The 22,194-nt window shown below is 37.4% G+C and overlaps 1 protein-coding gene across 4 annotated transcripts in view; it reads left to right on the forward strand.

Moving 5' to 3' along the window:
* Positions 1–22,194, forward strand: part of LOC122807740 (laminin subunit beta-1-like) — a 2,263,691-nt gene that overhangs the window by 1,913,189 nt on the left and 328,308 nt on the right. For all 4 annotated transcript variants that reach the window (XM_044078727.1, XM_044078725.1, XM_044078726.1 and 1 more), the window contains one exon: positions 10,392–10,533. In XM_044078727.1, the coding sequence (XP_043934662.1) occupies positions 10,392–10,533 (142 nt within the window). The remainder of the gene's footprint in view (positions 1–10,391; positions 10,534–22,194) is intronic.

Raw genomic sequence — 22,194 nt, forward strand, 5'->3', positions numbered from 1 at the left:
CTCGGATTCCCATATCCTGTAAGAGCTTACAATCCCACTCTTTCTCCCTTTCTTCTTATATTCCTCACTGCCTATCCTCTCAGTATATTCTAACTGCTATCAAGGCTTTGTGTCATCTCACCCTCCCCACCTATACTTACCTTAGCTTACTGCTCCTCTGATTGTTCTCCTAGGGTGAACTCCTCTGTGGCTCATCCCGCTCCTTTCGCCCTGTGGGCTCACTCTGCTCTCCTACCCTGCCCCCAAATCTCAATCGCCCCCAGTGGTCCTAACTGCCACACCCCTATACATTAGCACCAACCTCTATCTCCTCCCCCTTAAAGTGCTATCACCTTAACTATACACTAACACCAACCTCTATCTCCTCCCCCTTAAAGTTCTATTACTCATCTTCCATTATCCATTATCTTACCACCCTATCTACAAGCATCCCTACATTCCACCTCCCATGCCTACACTAATGGCCCAAGGATACCACAAACCCTTACCTTTATTAATACTCCTAACTATACTAATTATACCCTATCTACTTACTTTCTATGAACACCATACATATCTAGGACTTCACACCCACAACAGGCAAACCTCTATTCTTACTCTTAGCTCCCCTCACAGTCTCAGCAACTTCTCCTACCCAGCAAAGTACTCAGCAGCTAGGTTTCATAGACTCAGTCACATCTCTCATTTTAACCCAATAGCTAGAAAAACCAAGAACCTAATTTTTAAACTTTTACACCTCATCCTAAAAGTACAGGTCCACTCCCTTTTAGATGGTGATATACACCCAAACCCTGGTCCTACCACAATCACAGCTACACAGCTTGATACACCAACTCCTACTATCACACACACGCTAACCAAGCCCCCCAACTCTCTCCTGATAGCTCATCTTAACATTCGTAGCATCAATAATAAAGTTGCTCACCTGCATGCCCTTATAGATGTACATTCTTTTGACATACTCTGTCTGTCTGAAACATGGCTTAATCCATCAATACAAGACAGTGCAGTTCTACCCCCTGGCTACAATATCCTTAAACATGACCATAATACTAAGAAAGGTGGAGGCGTAGCCATACTTTATAAGAATGGATTACAAGATACCTTGATAGACCCCAAACCTCCACTTTCCAACAATGCAGAGATTCTTCTAAATAAGATTCAGCTTAACAAAAGTAAAGCCATATATCTAATCTGTGTCTGTCTTCCCCCAGGAAATAACATCAACACATCAGAGGCTATCCTCAGCTGGCTCTCAAGCAACTACCCCCAAGAAACCATTATACTTGGAGACTTTAACATAAACTGGAACTCCTGTATATCTGAGCAACTTTCCACTCATATCAACCTATATGGTTTTACCCGAACTATAACATCCCCTACCCGTACCAATAAACCTAACAACAAAACAAGTACCCTTGACTGGATACTCACTAATACTCCCCAACAAAACTATAAAACAGGCACCCTCCCAGAGGACATAAGTGACCACTTGCTTACCTATCTAATCAGATCTAAAGCTGAAGTTCCAAACTCAACCATCTGCAGAACTATTCACACTAACAAAAACTTTAACCATGCTCACTTTCAAACTGGACTAAGCGCCTGTGACTGGTCACCCCTGAAACACCTCCCACTAGATAATGCAGTGAAATACTTTAATTCAAAATTTATTTCCATTTTAGACTGCCATGCCCCATTACACAAAGTTAGAATCAGAACTAAACCAGCACCATGGCTCACCAAAACTACCAAGCAAAAAATCCTCCAAAGAAATAAACAATGGGCCAAATGGCATTCAACAAAAAGCCCCTCCGATCACTTACAATTCAGACAGCTAAGAAACTAAACAAAAAAAAGCCATATTGGCCGATAAAAGAAACTGTTACAACCAGCTTCAACAAACCCACCAAAATAATCCTCAAAAATTCTGGCTAGGCATCAATAACCTCCTACACCCTGGATGCTCAAGCACTCCCACTCCCTCTGGCTCTGATCACAACAATCCCATCCAAATAGCCGACTCATTTAACACATTTTCACTGAAACAATACAATCCCTAGCCAACCAGCTATTCCCTAGCACATAAGGTTTTTTTTTCCCTACTGGAATACAGAATATAAAATCCTAGGTATGCAATATGTTATAAAGTTTTGTAATGTACCAATTTCTACTGAAAATATCTTGTCTTGTCCTATTTGGTTGTTATTTGTGGAGCTTTCATCCCCGGGCCTCCACTGAAAATGGACATATATCCAGCTGGACTAGCCCGGTCAATAAATGTAAAATAAATAAATAAATAAATAAATAAAATAAGGCCAATATTGAGTACAATGCCCCATTCAGCACGTACCTCACAAAGCACATGCAACACCTGGAGACACCACAGAGGTTCCTCACCAGAAGAATCCAGGGCCTCAAAAATCTACTATACACAGAAAGACTAAAAGCCCTACCCCTGTACTCTGTTTCATACAGACTCCTCAAAGGTGACTTTTGTCTGGTATACAAGGTGATCTTGGACCCTGCCTTGATGTGACTGCTGTATATCCGCAAGTCAAGCTCCACTTGTCTAACCCGCACACGTGGCCTCAACCTCATCTGTGACATCAGTAGGACTTGCTGGTGAGACAGATCTGTGTCCCAGAGACTCCCCATCTATGGAATAGAATCCCTCTCCACATCAAGCAGAGTACCTCTTTACCCCATTTTTAAGCTTAATCTGGATAACTAGATGGGAAATAGAAAATACATCCCTGGGATTCCACCCATATCCCTGCTTCACAGGGACATTGGGTCCTGATTTGTCTATCCATGGGCTAAACTCTTGGCTAGGCTTATAAGGGCCTCAGGGCCAATAGCCTAATAACTTCCCATGATCCTAAAGGGAATAAAGAAAAAAGGGTATAGAAATTATGAGATATGGAAAGTTAAGAATATAGAACAATTCATGAACATATAGTAGAGGAATATATAGAACACAGACAATTTTTTGTTTTCAGAAGGATGTGAAATAAAAAATGAAGGTACATTAAACACAGTTTTTTCAGACCATAAAGCTATATGGATAGAATTCAGAGATAAAGTTAGTAATGCTAAGATGTAAAAAAGATCTAAAAAGAATTAATGAAGTAGAGTGGGTAGGTGATGGTGAAAAAAGAAAGTCAGAATTATGGGAAGAACACAAAAGTATGCAACAGTTATAAAAATTTGTCTGAATGGTGGATGTCTTTTAAAAAGAAATATGAAAAATGTTACCAAGGATGGCAAGTGAAAAAAAGTTATTGTAAGTTAAGCGAAGAACTTCTTAAAAATTTGGAGAGGAATGAAAATGAAATTTTTAAGAAAGAACAAGAGTTATCTGCAATGAATCAAGAAAAAAATAAAACATATGTTGTATAAGGAATAGTTAAGGAAGATAGTATAATGAGAGAAAATTAATAGACAAAAGGGACGAGTATAGAAAGACCTAAGTGATATATTGTGTATTGTTGCAGAATATATTAAATATTTATTTAAAGATATTGTTAAAGAACAAAAGGATAGCACGGAAAGTAAAAACTTTCTTTGGGCAAGAAAATATAGATTTGGAAAAAATATATAAGATTAGAAGAACTGGATATAGTATTAAGACAAGTAAATATACATACAGCAGTCATTCTGGATAGCATAGAATATCAAATATATAAGAACATGACAGTAAGTCAAAAGATGTATTTCATAAAAGCATTAAATGAGTGGCTTATTGAAGGATTTAAATATAAGGAATTATGTAGAGGAATTTTAAAATTTGCATGGAAAAAAGGTGCGAGGGATGATATAAGAAATTGGAGGCCTATTTTTTTAATAATACTGATTTTAAAATGAAATACTACCGAAAAGAATGGAATCAAAACTTATGATAATTCTATTAGATTCAATATATGGTGTTAAAGGAAAAGGATGTCAACAGTTATTAATGATTTTTAGAGAAATTGTAGATGACATAATAAATAGACAAGAAAAGATTCTAATTATGGTAGGAGATCTAAGCAAAGCTTTTAATGCTATTCAGCATAATATGCTCTGGGATATATTCAAAGCTTATAATTTAAGTAGGAATATAAGAAATGTGTGCATTGCATAATACACACTGAACAAAATTAAAGTTTTAATTAATGGATAGCTGACTGAAGAAGTAAGTATTAAAAGGTATAAGGTAAGGATGTCCTTTTAGTAACATTATATTTTCACTAGTTATGAATAGAATAACTAGTTGTATTAATACAATAGAGGGTAATGTTAGAACAAAATGAAATATTGATATACCTTTAATGTTATCATATGCAGATGACATTATTCTTGTTACTAAGTATGTTAATTGAATGGAAGAAGTTATAAGCAAGTTGGATTTGTGTTTAGATAAAATTGGTATGTGTTTGAATGTAGAAAAAAAGTAAATGTTTAGGGCATGAAGGTAGGAGTAAAGATATTTAATTCAGCTCTCAAGAAATAAAGTTATTAGGTATTACATTCGGAAAACAATGTTGTATTACTACATTGGGAAAACTTGAAAAAAAATCAAAAATATGTGGTCCTTTTGGAGGTCTTTTAAACTTCCATTTAAGAAAGAAGTTTGTTTACTTAACTCTGTTGTATTAGGAAATATTTCATATATAGGTAGTGTGTTTAGTATGCCATTGTCAATTGAAAAATATATTAATACTATCTTCTCCTTTATATGATTATCTCTTCTTAATCCTGTCGAGAGATGTGTGCTATATGTAGCAAAAGAAGATAGTGGTTTTGGACTTATAAATCCAGTGGTATTTCCAGTTTTGTTGCATCTATATAAATACTTAAACGTTTAATGGAAAAATGGTAATTTAATAAGTCTGTTATTGGAAAACAAATATGAAAAATACAGGCTATGATGAAAACTTGTAAAAGTGTAAAATGTATATGGATGAAAAAAAATGAAATTATATCAAGAAAAAAACTGTAATGTGGAAATAAGTATAGAAGATTTAGAAGATGAAAGAAAAAAGTGATATAAAAAAGTAATGGCAGAATATTTTTATGTACACCCATGGAAAGAACAGGAAGAAGTGAAAATCAAATCTATAAGAGCAAGAAATTATATATTTAAAAAGAGAGTAGAATATGATTTTTATGGTGACTGACGATAAGGAAATTACCAGTCAAAGCAAGCATGCCATATAAAAATGAAAGAATATGTTATTTTTGTCATAAAGAAAAAAATATTTAACTAATGTCTCTTTAAAATGCAAAAGATTTGATACATTATGGAATAAGTTAGATTAGAACCCTTATTTAGAAGAAATGAATGGATCCAAAATATTAATATGGATATGATTGAATATGGTTTATATAAAGATAAAGTGTTTATTCAAAAGGCTGATAAAATATTTAATGTTATGCGGATAATTTGGAACCAAAGAGTGAAAGAAATTATGTATAATGCCAAATGGAATTTATCAGAAATGTTAAAAAAATAAAATTTTGGTTGTAGAAAGTAGAGTGGAGGTCAGATATAAATATATTTTGAATGTAAAAATGTGAATATCTGGTCAATGTAAATAGTTTATGTATAATATTGTAAATAATGTAAATAATTTATTTATTCAGTTTATATTGCAACTTTTCAAGATTTGTTACATAAAGGACCCTACTCTTGTCAATAGATGCCATGGGATCTTTTACATCCACCTGAGCTACCACCAGCTCCAGCAGATGGGATCTCAGTTTAACATTTTTCTGAAAGACAGTATACACACAGGAGTGTAGCACCCCCTTTATGCTGTATTGCAGTGTCAGCAATCAATCTACCTGGTATGGAAGTAGAACCAACAACCTTCAGCATCCAAGATGAGTATGCTATCTGTTGTGCCACTGAAATCTTACTTTCAGTATATTTATTTATTTATTTACTTACTTACTTACTTATTTATTTATGTATTGACATTTGTTTACTGGGAAAGTCTGACTTGAAACAGGTACCCTTTTTCAGAGGAGGCCCGGGGAGAAAGGTTCCAAGGTATCATACTTAATGCAATCAATATTTACAGTAACTCATTTCATAATGCAGTTTCAGTCAATACATAGCATAATATTTAGTATAATAAACTCTGTATTGATATTCAAAAACATTAAATTTAATTTAAATTAAATTGAATAAATCTTTGGGGGCAAAAACACATTTCACTTTTGGACATTAAGGAACTCTGTTGGCACCTATGCTTGAAACCAAACATTGCACCTGTATTAAAAATTCCATGAATATCAAATGTGTCCTGAAAAAGAAGAATGCCAAGTTGGAACGCAGTTGCATTTTTCTATGTATTGCAATATATTGTAAACATTTGTAGTAGTTTTCTATGACTGGTTGTTTTGTGAAATGTGTTTGGTGAAGATGACTTTGTAAGTGCTGTATGTTTCATCCTCTGGAAAGGAGAGGGGGAGGGGCTCCCATTTCCAAGTGTTCCCCTGTTGAAATGACTTTCAGAACCCATTTGTCTGAAACTATCTGGTGCCAAGAAGATAAACACTCAGAGAGAGGGAGGGATTGCCCAGGGTGGGAGAGGTGGAGCCTGAAGAGCAGCTGGTCATTCTGACTTTTTGGACTGTCCTTGGTTTTATGAGGCTTTTCATTTCTTTTCCGAGTCTTCTTGCCTTTGTTTAATTGTTTTATGGCACCTTGTTGCTTGAATTGTTTTTTGAAAGAGGGTGCTGACATGGAACATACATTTTTATTTCCCCCTAAAACAGGAAGGTTGGAAGATTTGGGTCACTCCTTGAATTAGTTTTCCCCTTTCATCAAATCTCTTAAACACCTCAGCTGCGGAAGAAGCAGACATAATTCTCTTATCCAGGGAAGAACTTAAAATTTCAATGTTAAAATCTTCAGGTATATTTTGAGACTGTAACTAAACAAATCTCATAAATAACCAAAAACAGTAGCCCTGGGGTCAAAATCGGCAATATCATAAGCACACTTTAAGTCTTGTTTAATTTCATGGGACACACGTACAAAAGCAACAATTAAGGCATTTTCACCTCAGAAGATAAAATATTAACTTTTTATGTTCTCAAAAGATAGAAGTAAAACCCTTAACATGTGATGTTGACAGTTTGAAATTCTCAGTCTTAAAGTGGCAGAAGAATAAATTTTCTTCCTAAATGTGTCAAAAGCTTTTCAATCTGTGTCAGAGGGAATGGGATAAGAGTTACTTGTCTAGCAGAAGCAGTTTTGTATGGGGAAATCACTGCATGGTCTGCTTTGAGGTTGGAAAACAGATAACTTGCAGGTCTAAGGTACCTTGCATAATGTTTCAGACTTTCCAGGATCAGGAACTTGATGTCAGGTAAATGTCAAGCTGTCAGGAAAACATTGTCATAAAAGACGGATATCTACAAGGTTTTGGTATATCCAGCTGTAGCAAATGAAAATACATTTGCTTGGCAACAGTAATTTCATTCTAATGCCACTAGAACAAAAATCTTTCATTTTAAAGTTTCAGGAAAAAAAGGTCTTCTAGAAGCAGATCTGAAGAACATTTTCCTTGGGATCAGGATTTTCAAGTTGAGAAGAAAATCCTAAGCACAAAATTCTCCCTTCATTCCCTGTTCTTCTGACTGAAAATAAGAATCAAAAGGAGAGGGAAATATTTTATTTTATTTTCTGATCAGGAAGTCAGTAGAGAAAAAGCAGAAATGAATTCCCTAGCAAATGTCAGGGCGTCTTCCCTATCCATTGAAATTGAAACAGGAGAAGCCAATTTTTTTTTTTTTTCATTTTTTTTCCCTGGGAAACTCCTTGGAAAAGGGATAATCCAAAGCAGGCACACTATCCCAGGGCTCAGTCTTTCTTTCCTGGTTATGCCATAGACCTTCCCCAACACCAACTAAAGTGGTTTGCCCCTGCCCTACAGATACAGAGGATGTGTCTATCCCCTGGTCCTTAGTGGCTATAGGTGTTACACCAGGGGGACTGGGGTAAAAATGATCAGTCTGGGGAACCAAATCCAGCCACAGCAGAGTCAAGCATTGATACCTGAGGCAAAACCAGAACCAGCCTAGCACAGAAAGACTCACTGACAACTTTCTTCTTCTTGTGGCAGAAGGAGGAACCAAGACCACTGGTAACTCTATAGGTCTAGCCAAGAAGAAAACCTCAAAGATGGGTAGCATGGACTGAAAGAGTCAGTAACTCAGTGCCAGTAAAAAAAGATGTTGTCAAGGTAAAAAGAAATATACCGACAGTTTCCAAAATCACAAATTCCTGCCCCTAACACATAAATTATATAAAGGTATATCATTAATTTTACACAAAACATTACCACAAGCATTCAATGCAGTAAAAACTCATCAGGCAAGAGTGATATGCTGTGCAAAATAATTTTTTTTAGCCCAAATATTAATAAATTCACAGAAAAAAAGCTCTGGATTTCTTCAGAGAAGTACAATAGTGGAAGCTTTTCCAGCAGGGGCCTCATCTGCCCAGCCTTAAAGGGTCTTTAGCTGACCATCACATTCACAAAACACTCAGGAGGAGTGCAGTTCCATGGGTAGAAAGTTCTGAAGCTTTGGGCAGTCTATCTGCCTATTATCTGGAACTCTGCACAAGCTTCTGGCAGTTAGGGCACATGGAAGGCACCATCTAGCTCTGAAAAACTAACCAGCTTGATGATATACTTGATGGATATAACCCCAAATAGCTTACATTTTTGCAAAAGTGATTTAATGTTGAACATTTATCACTTATCTGACTGGAGGTGTGACATTCTGCTTTGCATTTTATCAGACAGACCATACATTTAACATTAAAGCATTATAAAGGCACTATTTTTGTAATACCTGAACAGTAGTTAATAAAGCCTTATACTTTGTAGCAATGGACAAGTAACACAGAGTATTTCAAAATGATTCTGCAAAGCAGCCTTTGGTATTGTAGTACTCTTCTCTCTGGTCTGGAGTTGTAACATTCTCCGTTGCATTTTACGAGATGCTGCACACTGGCAATCTAACACTTTTCTGGCGTAACAGAGGCATAGCTAGCATGAGACAAAGGAGGCAGCTGCCCCAAGTGCAAGTTGTTGGAATGTGCGGGTATTGGCAGTTTGCTGTGGAACTCATGCTAGAGAGCAGTTTACGTCAATGAATGGAGGGGATTGCTCTTGAGTGATTGATTATTTTTTAAGTATCATTGAAAAGGAATATGGTATGAAGAAGGAAGCAGTAGAGGCTTAGGAAGAAATGATTTTAAGGAAAAGAACACAGATGCTGAGCAATTTTAGTGATGCAAAATTAGCTTATTATGTACAATCATGTCTGAAGCCCTGTGTGGCCTAGCACAGTACTGTAATTTATAAATGAATAAAACAATAAACTAGAAAAACAATAAAATAGAAGAAGCAACCGGAAGTACATAACTCCGCACAATTTATTGCTACAAGATTTAGCACTTTTGTCTTTATAAATGAATGCAGATACTGCATTTTCAGTTAGGCCTGAAGCACTCAGAGTTCTCTGTGTGGTATTTACATCTTTAAAGTATAATAAACCACTTACAAATGTAATAAGCAGTTTCCTACGGTATAAAGATCCAAAGATGACCTTACTGTTTTTGGACTTAGGTATGAGAGAATATCCCCACCATTTTAAAGTTGAGTGGGCTTCAGGGCATCAGATCAAGAATGGCACAGGGCACCAAAACAGCTTACTATGGCTCTGTGCCTCTTTAACTGGAGGTCCTATTGAATCTGTGGCATTTTCCATCACACTTTGTAGCAATAGAGAAGATACACAATATGCAAGAAGGTGTTATTTATGGTTTTCTTCACCAAGTTGAAATTGCTAGGTAACTGCTTTGCAGTTTGACAGCTGTCAAAATAGCTGTTGAAAGTACCAGCTGAGTTTAATGATTTATTAAGACGTAACATACCTAGAACAGAGCTTCACAAGCATTGTGATTTTACTTTGTAAGCAGTCTCCAATGCCCATTCTTGTCTTTAATGACCTTTGGGCAGAAATATCAGCCCAGTGTTTCTGGGATTTGACCAGTCATGCAAAAGGATTTGTGTTGGCCATTTTCTAAATATATATTTTTACAGTTGAACATTGATACAAACCACATAGCTTAATCAGTCTATCTTATTTAAAACCACATAAACAATATTATTACAGAAAATGTATGTTTATTTGAAAGTTTATTACTTTGCTTTTTATATAAATTTCAGTCTATGCTTGCATACTGTGTGGCAATATAAATTTAAACTTCCTACTGCTTTCCAGTTGGCCATGTAAATAAGTTCCAAGGTAGAGTGGGCTTGTCAAAAATATGAAATTAAGTTTATAGCTTCAAATCTAAACTTCCCCTTCTTATGTTCCAGAGAAAGAGCTGAGAAGGTTAATGCTACAGCAGCAGAGACAAAAATTGCCTTGGATGAAGCTGCAAGGAAGACAGAGGATGCAGAAAGCTCTATAAAAGAGACACAGAGGATAATTAAGAGCACAAAAAATAAACTTAAACAGGTATTCATTTAAGAACAAAGCAGTTGTTGTGAGGGGAGGGCTGTTGAATATTTTATAGTACATCATTTGATACTATTGTAATTGGATTTTGCATAATACCCCTGTTGAGTAATAGTACAGCTGTGACATAGTAGCAAATACCCTTGTATGAATTTGCCATCATTCCAGTCATACTTTTTCGGCACTATAGCTGTTGTTTGTTTATGCTTTTCTACAACATAAATGTACACTAACAGAATATCCACAGCAATGGACAAAACCACAATAGCGTTTTAGCTGTAGTGTTTGCATACATGTGCAATCACATGTTTGTTCAGTAGAAAGTGGTTTTCATACAAATGAGACAAAGCATGAACAAGATTTTCCTGTGACGGTCTTGACTAGGCAACATTTCTCAGTTTTACTCTGTAAAGTAGGGCTACAACTGCAAAACTGCACTGCAGATCACCATCAGTACTGTTAATACCTACCAATAAATCATAAGCATAATTGATGTACTTCTTAAGCTTGTATTTTTGACAGCACTTGTGAAACAGTGTGTGACAGCCTGTCTTTACCCTAGGCCAGTAATCAAGGCACCTCAATCCCCACCACTGACACCAGTGAGATGGTCACTAAAAACAGGAATGGATTTATATAGTATTTTAAGATGCAGCTTTCTGCATCAAGCACAGATTCCTCCAAGAGCACACAGGGGAGCCCACTCCAGACCTGGGACTGGACTATCTGTCTGTGCAGATCCTAAACAAGATTCACTTTGGAGCACTATATCCCATTTCCAAGTAGCTGACACACCCAAACCTGGGTATTTGATTTTCAAGCACACACTCCTGGGAAAGGCTGGCACAGATTTGCTAACGATACCTCTCTGCCCAGACTATAAGGTAACTATGCTGCCACCAGTCAACCACTCTCAGGCTCTTACAAGGGTATTCATTATACTGAGTAAAATCAATACTAACATAAATGGTAGAGTGTAATCAAAGCAGCTAGGCTTTTCGGAGCGGCCAAGGCATCATTAAAATAAGCACAAGTACTGTCAAGACATTAAAAGTATTCTCTAGAAGACCAGCCACAATGAAAAGTATAAAAATATTTAATAATAAATAATAAAATAGAAAACATGAGAATACTAAATATGAGAGTACAATAAACACCAGAGTTTCATATAACAGGAGAAATACAAATAACACAGTTGGACAGATTCAAACAGATGCAGAAAAACAATACTTAACTACCCTCACTGTATTTCCTGACTGTCTATAGAATAATGGTTCCCTAGCTAACTTAATGCAGCAAGACAAGATAGGACACTGAGATGCTTACTTCCACAAGGCAAGGTGATGACCTTCTAACTAAACTGAACTCAAATAACTGAACTATGATAGCTGTCATAAATTTTTATATCGGGTTCTAAAGAAAACAAAATAAGCTGTTCTGTGAGTTCCATCCTCTCAGTGCTGGTTATGGAATGGCATTACATTTAATCACCTGACTCTGGTACAATACACACTCAGAGTTTTGCTAACATCTGTTGCATTATTTGAAAATTATAGAACAATTTCAAAAACTTCTACTCTTCCCTTCCAGAATTCTTTGTTTAAACATATACATTTAATCAGTTATAATAACATTGTTGATACATTTTTAACATAAGCTTTTGTACAAGTCAGTGTGATAGTCAAATGACAAAAAAAATACTTACAAAACTTCAGCTAACTATGCTGGCATATTGACACATGCACTGCCCTATTCTCCCTGGCACAGATGGCAGCACCTCACATCTTCAAATCTGCCCCCTCCCCTTTGAAGACTCAAGCTAGTTTTTCAAGTGACCCTGGAAAAATAATGCTTGAGAGGAATGGGCCTGTCTGGGAACACATTAAACTATACCTTGTCTTGACAGTCCATCTACATTGGCATTGCTGTAATCTGGACTGGCTAACATATGGCTCCTCACAAAATCCCTTTTAGATTTTGGAATGTCTGCTAGCATGCTGGAGTCCACACTACCTTATCTGGCCTGTTCCTTCCTTGTTAAGTCTGTGAGGGAAGCAGTTATTGTACTATAATTGGGAATGTGCTTTCCATAGTACCCTGCTCTCCCCAAGAATGCCCTCACCTGTTGTTTGGTAACAGGGGCAGACCATACCTGAATAGCTTCCATTTTTTCAGGTTCTGGCCTAATCTTACCACTCCCTACTCTATGTCCCAGGTAGGCGACCTCTGCCATACCTACCTGACACTTACTGGGTTTAATGGTCAACCCTGTTCTTTGTAGTCTGCCCAGGACCTCCCTGACATGCTGAGGCTTCATCATGTTAACACAGTACAGTTTGTGCCCCTGCCTCCTGCCTGGCAGGTTTACCATGTAATTAACATTACTGACCTTCCTTACCACTTTGAATGATCCCTCCCAAGCTGCCTGCAGCTTATTGTGTCTGGCAGGAATGAGCACCATAACCTGCTGTCCCACAGCATACTCTCAGGCTCAAGCATTCTTGTCATACTAGATATTTTTCTGCTGTTGGGCTCCCACCAGGTTCTCCTTGGCCAAGTCCATGAGCTCCCTAAGCCTTGTCCTGAGCTTTAGGACATATGCCACAACAGACTCCTTGTGGGATTCACACTCACCCTCCCACACATCATGAATCAAACCTAAAGGGCCCCTCACCCAATGCCCATATTGCAACTCAAAGGGTGAAAAACCTTTGGATTCCTGGGGTACCCCTCTGTATGCAAACAATAGATGGGGAAATATTTGTCCCATTCTCAACTAAATTGGTCTGCAAATGTCCATAGTGTGGTCTTTAGTGTAGAGTTTAATCTCTCCACAAGACCATTAGTCTGGGGGTGGTAGGGGTGGTCTTTAGGTACTTCACCCTGCAGTGCTTCCCCAGATAAGCCAGCAGGTCTAACATGAAATTGGCAACTCTGTCAGTTAATATTTCTCTTGGGAAACCTACCCTATTGAAAATCTCTAACAAAGCATTTGCCACCTTATTTGCTTCGATGGAGGATAGAACTACTGCCTCAGGGTCTCTAGTAGCATAATCTACTACCACCAGGATATACCTCTTCCCTGTAGAACTTGGGGTGCTCAGAGGCCCCACAATGTCTATAGCTACCCTTTGAAATGGATCTTCCATCACAGCCAAAGGCATCAACAGAGCTTTGATCTGTCTACTCCCTTGCGTACCTTTTGGCACTGCTCACAGGTCCTTCAGTACCCTGTTACATCCTTTGCCATTCCAACCCAATAAAAGTTCTGTATAATATGTTTCTTAATACCCTTTATGCCCATATGACCTGCAAAAGGAATGTCATGGGCTATGGCTAGAAGTGCCAGATGGTAGGCTCTGGGCACTACCAACTGCTGTATTACCTCACCCTCTAGTCCTCCCCCAGAGGTCCACATATAGTAAACCTTTATTCCAATATGCAGACTCCTATTTTTCTTCAGCAGCTACCTCCTTCAAGCTGAGATCTGATCTGAAAGCTGAGCCTGTCTCAACTCTAACTTTGTAACTATTCCCATCTCCCCTTCCACAGGAAGTCTAGTATCTTCCAACAGCAGTGCCTGACTGTCAGCATGGGTACTACCATTCACCTCTGTCCTTGCAGTCGCCCTGTCCATGGTAACATCAGTACCTACCAGCAGCCGTGGCTCACTTTCAGGCTTACTCCTACAAGGTAGCTCCCTCCCTGAAAAAGCCATATCACCAGCCTTAGCTTCAGGTGTGGAGTCTGTCTGGGTCTCCCCAAGCCTACCAGACCTAAATGCCTCTCTCCAACCCCAAGTACATTTAACTGCATGCACACAAGGTACTGCATTATCAAAATAATTCCGTATCAAGACATCTGCAGGAATGTCCCCAAAGAAAACACCTGTTTGCTTCCTTCTCCACACTCCCAGTCAAGGTGAACCCAAACCAAAGGTATTTGGAATGGGGGATCCCTCCTAAGTCTCTGATTGGAGTGAACTGCCCAAGCAAGTACGGCTCCTCTTTAACCACTGCAGGCTTTACAGTAGTTATGTCAGAGGCTGTCTCTCTGTTAGCAGTGGCCTGTCTTCTATCCACTAAGATAGGATACAAACTTCTGTGATAATTTGATACCCCTATTGTCTCCAGACAACTTACTACTGGCACTCTGTTATTCCCACTTGCTGGTTCCCTCACTTTTTGTTCCCTGCCTTGCTTCAGTGGACATTTGTATGCTACATGGCCCCTCTGGGTACATTTAGAACATCTAACCCCTAATCTTGGCCATGTACCTGAACTAGTGGCTTCCCCTGTTAATAATAAACTCTGTTGGGGTTATTTAGGCTGCCCACCATGGGTTCCCTTGTATCCATGTGCAGCACTGGGTATCCCATTCTTGTGCAGAGATGCCCCATTTGCTCATCTGTAGAGTTACATTTTCAGTCTGCCAACCAGACTCTCATGTCCTCAGGCAAAGTACTAAGGGTTTTCCCCCACACCAAAAGGTCTGCCTGTCTTTCAAAAGTGATGACCTAACACCCACTCACCCACCTATGAAAATAAGTGTTTAACTCAGCAATATAATCACATACACTTTCATCTGACTTGTGTCTAAGCTCACAAAACTTTTTTTCTGTAAGCTTCGGGTGTTAACTTATAACCACTCAAAAAACATTGTTTCATTCTATCATAGATTAAACAGTCAGTATCACACAATTTAGAATTAGTAGTAGTTATAGCTTTACCATGTAGTAAAGGGGTCAGGAACCATACCCAGAGCTCTTAATCAACATTCTGCTGTTTGCATACTCTTTCAAATATATGAATAAAACTATCAAAGTCATCCCCCTCTGCAAATTGTGGAAGAAATTTACTGACTTTTATTGCATTTGGGGTCCAGTTATTCCCTCCCCATTACCTCATGACTCTGATGAAGAGCTTCTATTTTTCTTTAGCCTCCAAACCCTGCAGTTTCTCTTCAGTCTCCAAATGCATTAGCTTCTCTTCAATCTCCAGATGTAGCAGTCTCTTTAACTCCAGATGGATTTTTAAGTCCTCTGAGGAAAAGGTGAACTGTCCTGTTTTGGAAGACTGCATATCCCCAACATCAGAGTGGTTGTCCTCCTGGCCACTAGTTTACACTGCAGCTGCGATTAAGGCCAAAATAATTTCCTCTTCAGTCCGGTTAGCATGCACCAGTCCTTTGGCTTTGCACACCTTGGCTAACTGGTTCTTTGTCAGCTTACCATAATCCTCTGCTAACAACTTTGTCTGCTTTCCCTGACTAAACTAAACTAGCAAAAATAAATTGAAACTATTGTGAAAATGAAACTCTAAATGTTTATTTTGTAGCTGTTGAGACTACACATACTTTCAGTGACAACTGCCCACAGACTACTGAAGTTCAATTAATATCTCATTGTTCTGCCACCAATATGTGATGGCCTCACTTTACCCTGTGCCAGTAATCAAGGAGCCTCAATCCCCACCACTGACACTGGTGAGAGATGGTCACTAAAAGCAGAAATGGATTTACACATTATTTTAAGATGTAGTAATCTGCATCAAGCACAATTTCCCCCAAAGCACACAGGGAAACCACTCCAGACCTGGGACAGGACTGTTTGTTTCTCCAGATCCCAAACAAGACTCACTTTGGAGCATTATGTCCCAGTTCCAAGTAGATGACACACCCAAACCTGGGTATTTGATTTTCACACACACACTCCTGGGAAAAGCTTGCACAGATTTATTAGCTGTACCCCCCTCTCCCCAGATTGTAAGGTAATTACGTTGTCTGCAGTCAACCACTCTCAGGTTCTTACAAGGGTATCCGATTATACTGAGTAAAATCAATACGAACATAAATCGTAGAGTGTAACCAAAGCAGCAAGGCTTTACGGAGTGGCCAAGGTGTCACTAAAATAAGCAAAAGTATTCTCAATATGTTAAAAGTATTCTCAAAAAGACCAGCCAAATGAAAGGTATAAAAATATTTAATAATAAATAATAAAATAGAAAACATGAGAATACTAAATATCTAATTACAATAAACATCAGAGTTTCAATCACAGGAGAAATAAAAATAACACTGTTGGACAGATTCAAACAGATGCAGAAAAACAATACTTAACTACGCTCACTGTATTTCCTGACTGTCTATAGAATAACTGTTCCCTAGCTAGGTTAATTAATACAGCTAGGCAAGATAGGATGCTGAGATGCTTATTTCCACAAGGCAAGGTGATGAGCTTCTAACTAAACTGAACTCAACTAACTGAACTCTGATAACTGTCATAAATTCTTATATCATACTGCTTATGACTTGAGCAACAGCAGTTGTCAAAGCAGTTAATTTTTTTTTCTGCCAGAATCAAAATTCTGAAAGTTGGTGCCCAACTGTTACTTATTAAATTTGAATAATCATAGCAAAGTAATCAGCCATGCTTGTTAAAGTAACATACTTTTTAAAGAACAATTAAAATTCCTTAGGTTGCTTCCTTGTGATCAGATATTAGATAAAATAATATAAACACATTTCCCATGATAACTTGGTGCATGTGGAATGTTGCTGTACTTTGCTTCTGACATGGGCAGCAATGTTTCTTATTTTTTGAGCAAGAGCCAGATGATGTTTGTTGCTTTCTCCTGATCATAAACTTCAAAGCCAAAATGTGTAGTATGGCCCTTCTAAAACTAGTTTCATTTTTTGGTGGTTCTTTTGACAACACTTATGAAAGCAATGTAATTAAAAAGTAAAATATTGTAGACTGCTGTCATGAATACTCTGCAATGTCTCAACTTTACTCAGCTAAAATCAGTTTTATTTATTTTCTAATAAACTCTTCCAAGGATGCAGAAAAATTATTTATTTTGAAACACGAACAAGCCTTTTTTTGATCTTGAAAAAGCCTGACATAGCTTCAGGCGAAAGCGCTTGACTTACTGGATTTACTACTTTTGTTTCGTGTTGGTCCGTGGTGTTCGTGTTTCAAAATAAAGAATTTTTCTGCATCCTTGGAAGAGTTTATTGGATCTAGGAGGTTCCTTTTGCTGTTTGCTTTGTGGTCTTTTGGGACTGAGTTCATGATTTACTTTATTTATTTTCTCACACTTTTGATAATACTTCTGAAAGCAATGTAACTGACTTATCATGATGTATGCTGTGATCATTTCTTCAGTGAAGCATGTAAAACTGGTTTCAGTTGTTTGTTAGTCTATCTGACAATGCTTGTGAAAGCAATGTATTTTTTATTCAGGTAAAAATGTTTTACACTGCTTCAGCATGATAATTTTGACCACACATGTTTACATACTAACAGTGAAGTTCTAATGTTGGCCAGTGCTTGGTATTGACAAATACTTGTTTTTCATTTAACTTCATCAGGGTACTAAGATAATAAAAATACTTATTATTACTGTTGATGACACATACAAGTTGCATGATGTTCTTGTGCTATTCATACATTCCATAACAATCACAGTACTCATTTTTGCAAGCATTTTAGTAAAAAATAAATTCTACAACACATATCTTGTGCATGAGCATTTAGAAGAATAGTAGAAAGTCAAACACTGAATTTGCATATAGTCAATTTCACTTAGAAAAGAATGTAACACAGAGTAGAAGATGTTTGAAAATTCAACCATGCCAGAAACATGACACAGAGATTGTTAAAACAGATAAAGAAGCATTTTGATATATTTATTTTGATAGGACAGCTACCCCCTGCATCTACCCAGTGCGAGGGGCTGTGCCTCCCGACCCCAGCTTTCTATATTTAAATGTTAGGTTGCACTACCATGAATAAAAGTGAGCAGTTGGTTATATAGAAAAGTTGAATTTCTGTGCATCTAATAGGTAGTGTGACTTCATAGTTTACATATAGATTTCCAAGCTATAGCCACAGAACACCCTCAATGGTGGAGTGTAGAAAGGCGATGCCCCCCATACCATAAATATCCCTCTTACCAGTTTTGCAGTACTCACAACTATTATCTTACCAGTTTGAAAACATTTCTTATACTTTCCAAGTTTTCATCACATACTGAACATCTAATGCTTTGTGGAATTTCAAATTGTATTTAATTGTTTAGCTTAGTTATTCTGCTTAGCTGTTGTGGTTGTCAGCCAGGATATTTTGTAAAGCATATTGTGAATCAGTTGTAATGCAACATTATTCAACAAATAGCTGTCGAACAAAATATCTTGCTGGAAGGCAACTTTGAATTTATGGGAAAATTGGTACACCACTGTTCAATCTAGAGGTCTTATGTACTGTAAACAATATTTGGAAGCCAAGTAAATTTAACAAGTATGATTGGTATGTTATTACTGATAAGTATAAGAAACTGCATCTTATGCTTTCATGTTTGCAGTTCAGTAGCATGATATTGTAGCAGAAATGTGAGTTTAGAAAACTGTAAACTAATGCTGCTAGGCATATATGGCTTAGAATTATTTTACTATATTCAGCTTTCTAATTTAAACACACAAATATTAATAGTTAATAACCTGTATTTAATGTTCAGAAATTAGATGAAAATAAATAAATGAATGAATACATAAATAAATCTCTTTCAAAACTGACAACTGTCAGTTAACTGGTTTTTATCCATGGACAAAGAAATATCCATATAAAGATAGATGATAGTCAGACATATGGATAAACAGACAGGGAGAGATCCATCCATTTCTTATTTGGCATGTAGCAATTCAATGTTGTACAAAGAGATTATGTATCTCCACCTCATTAATGCATTTAAAATATTCCACATTTTTTTTGCAGTCTACATCGACCTACACACTCTATGCTCTTTTGAAGGCGGCTATTGATTAATATTAGTTGATCTACTGTTTCATCTAACACATTTAAGCAATTGCTGAATGAGTCTAAAATGCCTAAAGATATCATTTGGCATTGGCATTTGCTTAAAGCGTACCTAAAGACTGAGATTACACCAAGGAGTCTGCAGGTTCTGTTGGAACCCAGTATTAATAAACCAGATGAAATTTTATTGAATGAGTTGAAGTTGGTATAGCAGATGGCCTATATATTATTTGTTGAGATTTCAGTGGAGTTTTATAATAGACAAAAAGAGCATACTTCTTTTTCTACTAAATTACGGGGTTACAAAAGGGTTTTATAGGTATTTGAGGAACTGGAAAGTAAAAAATTTAAGAAGTATCATAAGGCTGCTCAAGATTACCAGCTGAAAAGACGAGATGATGACACTCTAAGGTGAAAACTATAAGGTTTGTAGAAGGGAAGAAAGGTTAATCTAAATGCAAACGTTTTTAATGTAAGAGATGATTACAATCTAGTTTGTGTTCCAATGATTCTTTAGATACAGGTGTTACAGATGAGACCTCTTCTCCAACAGAAACTGAAAATGAGACTGTAATGTCCCATCAAACTAAAAAGTATTTTGTTTTTACTAGCCCTTTAGAAGAAAAGACACAATAAAAAAGGAAGCACAAAAAGAAACATGGATATAAAAGGTTCTGTTGCATCAATTAATGAACATATAATAAATAATTATTTGGTTTTGAATGTATCTCCCAATTATGTTTTAAATAAATCTGAAAGTGTGATGTTAAGTAAGGGACTGAATTTTGTCCCCTCAACTTTAATTTTAGTATTCCAGTTGGTTTTTGATGGGCTGGGGTGCCTTCTGTGCAAAGTCTGCATGTCTTCCCTGCGGTCAAGTAGGTTTTCTCCGGGTGCTCCAGTTTCCTCCTACATCCCCAAAGATATGCTGTAGGTGGATTGGACACTCTAAATTGAGTGAGTGTGTGATGTGGAAGAACTACCTGGCAGGGCTAGCCACCCGACGGTGTAAACCTTGGCTCTAGATGATTGTCACTGTTGAAGTGACATCTCGATCCCATGTGCAAAAATGGGGAAAAGGGGTTGCGGATGGATGGTTGCCAATGTGTTTGCTGAAGGAAAGTGGCAAGATCAAAGGATGCTTCGGAATTTTTTCAGTTATTATGTACATTAGAAATTAAATCATTATATACTTCAGTCCCTCACTGGGGAAGTATAAAAGCATTGGAATTATGGTTAAATAAGGAACGACTCTCACCACTAGGTTTTAAAATATTTTTAATTTTACTGGTGGAACATATTTAAAAAAATGTGTTTTACTACAATAGAACCTGTTATTTGCAACATAATGTCATTGCTATGGGGGCAGCTTTTGCCTCTCCATATATACAGATTTGTTCATGGTGTATAAAGAGGAATATATGCTATACAAGGTCTACTACGTTAGACCGACAGTCCACAACACCGACACCACAAGAATGAAACCGCAAAAACACGAAAGCTCACATGCCCGACAAACCACAATACCGACAGTTAACAAAACAAAGCATTCGCTGTTCCACACAACACAAGCACACCAACAACATAAAAACCTACACTACACCTTACACACAACTATCTATGCACTAACTTTAACCCAAACCCTAACCCTAAGGTCCGTCACTATCGCACACTTACCTTACCCGCAACCTAATCCACTTAATCCACCCCTAATCCTCAAGTCCCTCACTATCGCACACTTACCTTATCCGTACCCTAACCCTAACTCACTTAATCCGCCCCTAACCCTCAAGTCCCTCACTATCACACACTTACCTTACCCGCACCATAACCCGAAGTCCCTCACTATCGCACACTTACCTTACACGCACCCTAACCCTAAATCCCTCACTATCGCACACACACCTTACACACACCCTAACCCTAAATCCCTCACTATCGCACACTTACCTAGTCGCACTCACACGTTTCTCGTGTCGGTGTTTTCGCTGTCAGGATTCCGAGTTGTCGGTTATCTGCTCCATCTGTCTTCTGGCATCGGTGATGTCAGTGTCGATCTTCCGAGCTTTCGTTCTAACGTAGGGAACCCAATATACATCATAATGCATAATCTTTACCTGCCCTCTTTGGATATGTGGAAAAGATTTCTCAATCATTGTTAGTTGATATGGAATTCTAATATAACAGAAATTACAAAATCTGTGGAATATCTGTATAAGTAGAGCATTCAGTTTAGAGTGGAAGTAAATAACAGTAACATTTATTTTTTAGATGTAAATGTTGAGAAAAATGAGGATGGCACTTTACGTACTAATGAATTTTATAAACCTTTTAGTAAATTTTTTTTTCATGGCTGAAAGTTGCCATCCAAATTTTGTGATTACAAATATTCCCAAATCTCAGTTTATGAGAGTCAAACAAATTTGTTCAAAGCAAAGTGATTATGAGGGTGGGAGGGTGGCCTAATGGTTAAGGTGTTTGCCTTGCAAACACAAGGTACAGGGTTTGAGTCTCACAAGGGATAATTGGCTAGGCTTAAAATGGCTCGTAAGGGCAGTTAGCCTAATACTAATCTATGAACCTATGAGGAGTTTGCCATGGATCTACACAACAGATATTTAAGTAGAGAGTATCAGGCAAAGGATATTGTTTTGCAAGAGAACAGGTGAAGAGTATGAACAGACAAGAGTTGCTTAAGAAAAAAGATGACCATCATGCCCAGTTACATAATAAATGGAAGCTGGTTTTGATAACCACATACGGTAACAATATACAGACATTTCAAATATTATTTATAAAAATTAGAATATTTTAAAATCAAATCAACAAGTTAGTGAACTAATATC

This window comes from Protopterus annectens, chromosome 7.part1 (assembly GCF_019279795.1).
Source record: "Protopterus annectens isolate FY-2018-M chromosome 7.part1, PAN1.0, whole genome shotgun sequence".
NCBI lineage: Eukaryota > Metazoa > Chordata > Ceratodontiformes > Protopteridae > Protopterus > Protopterus annectens.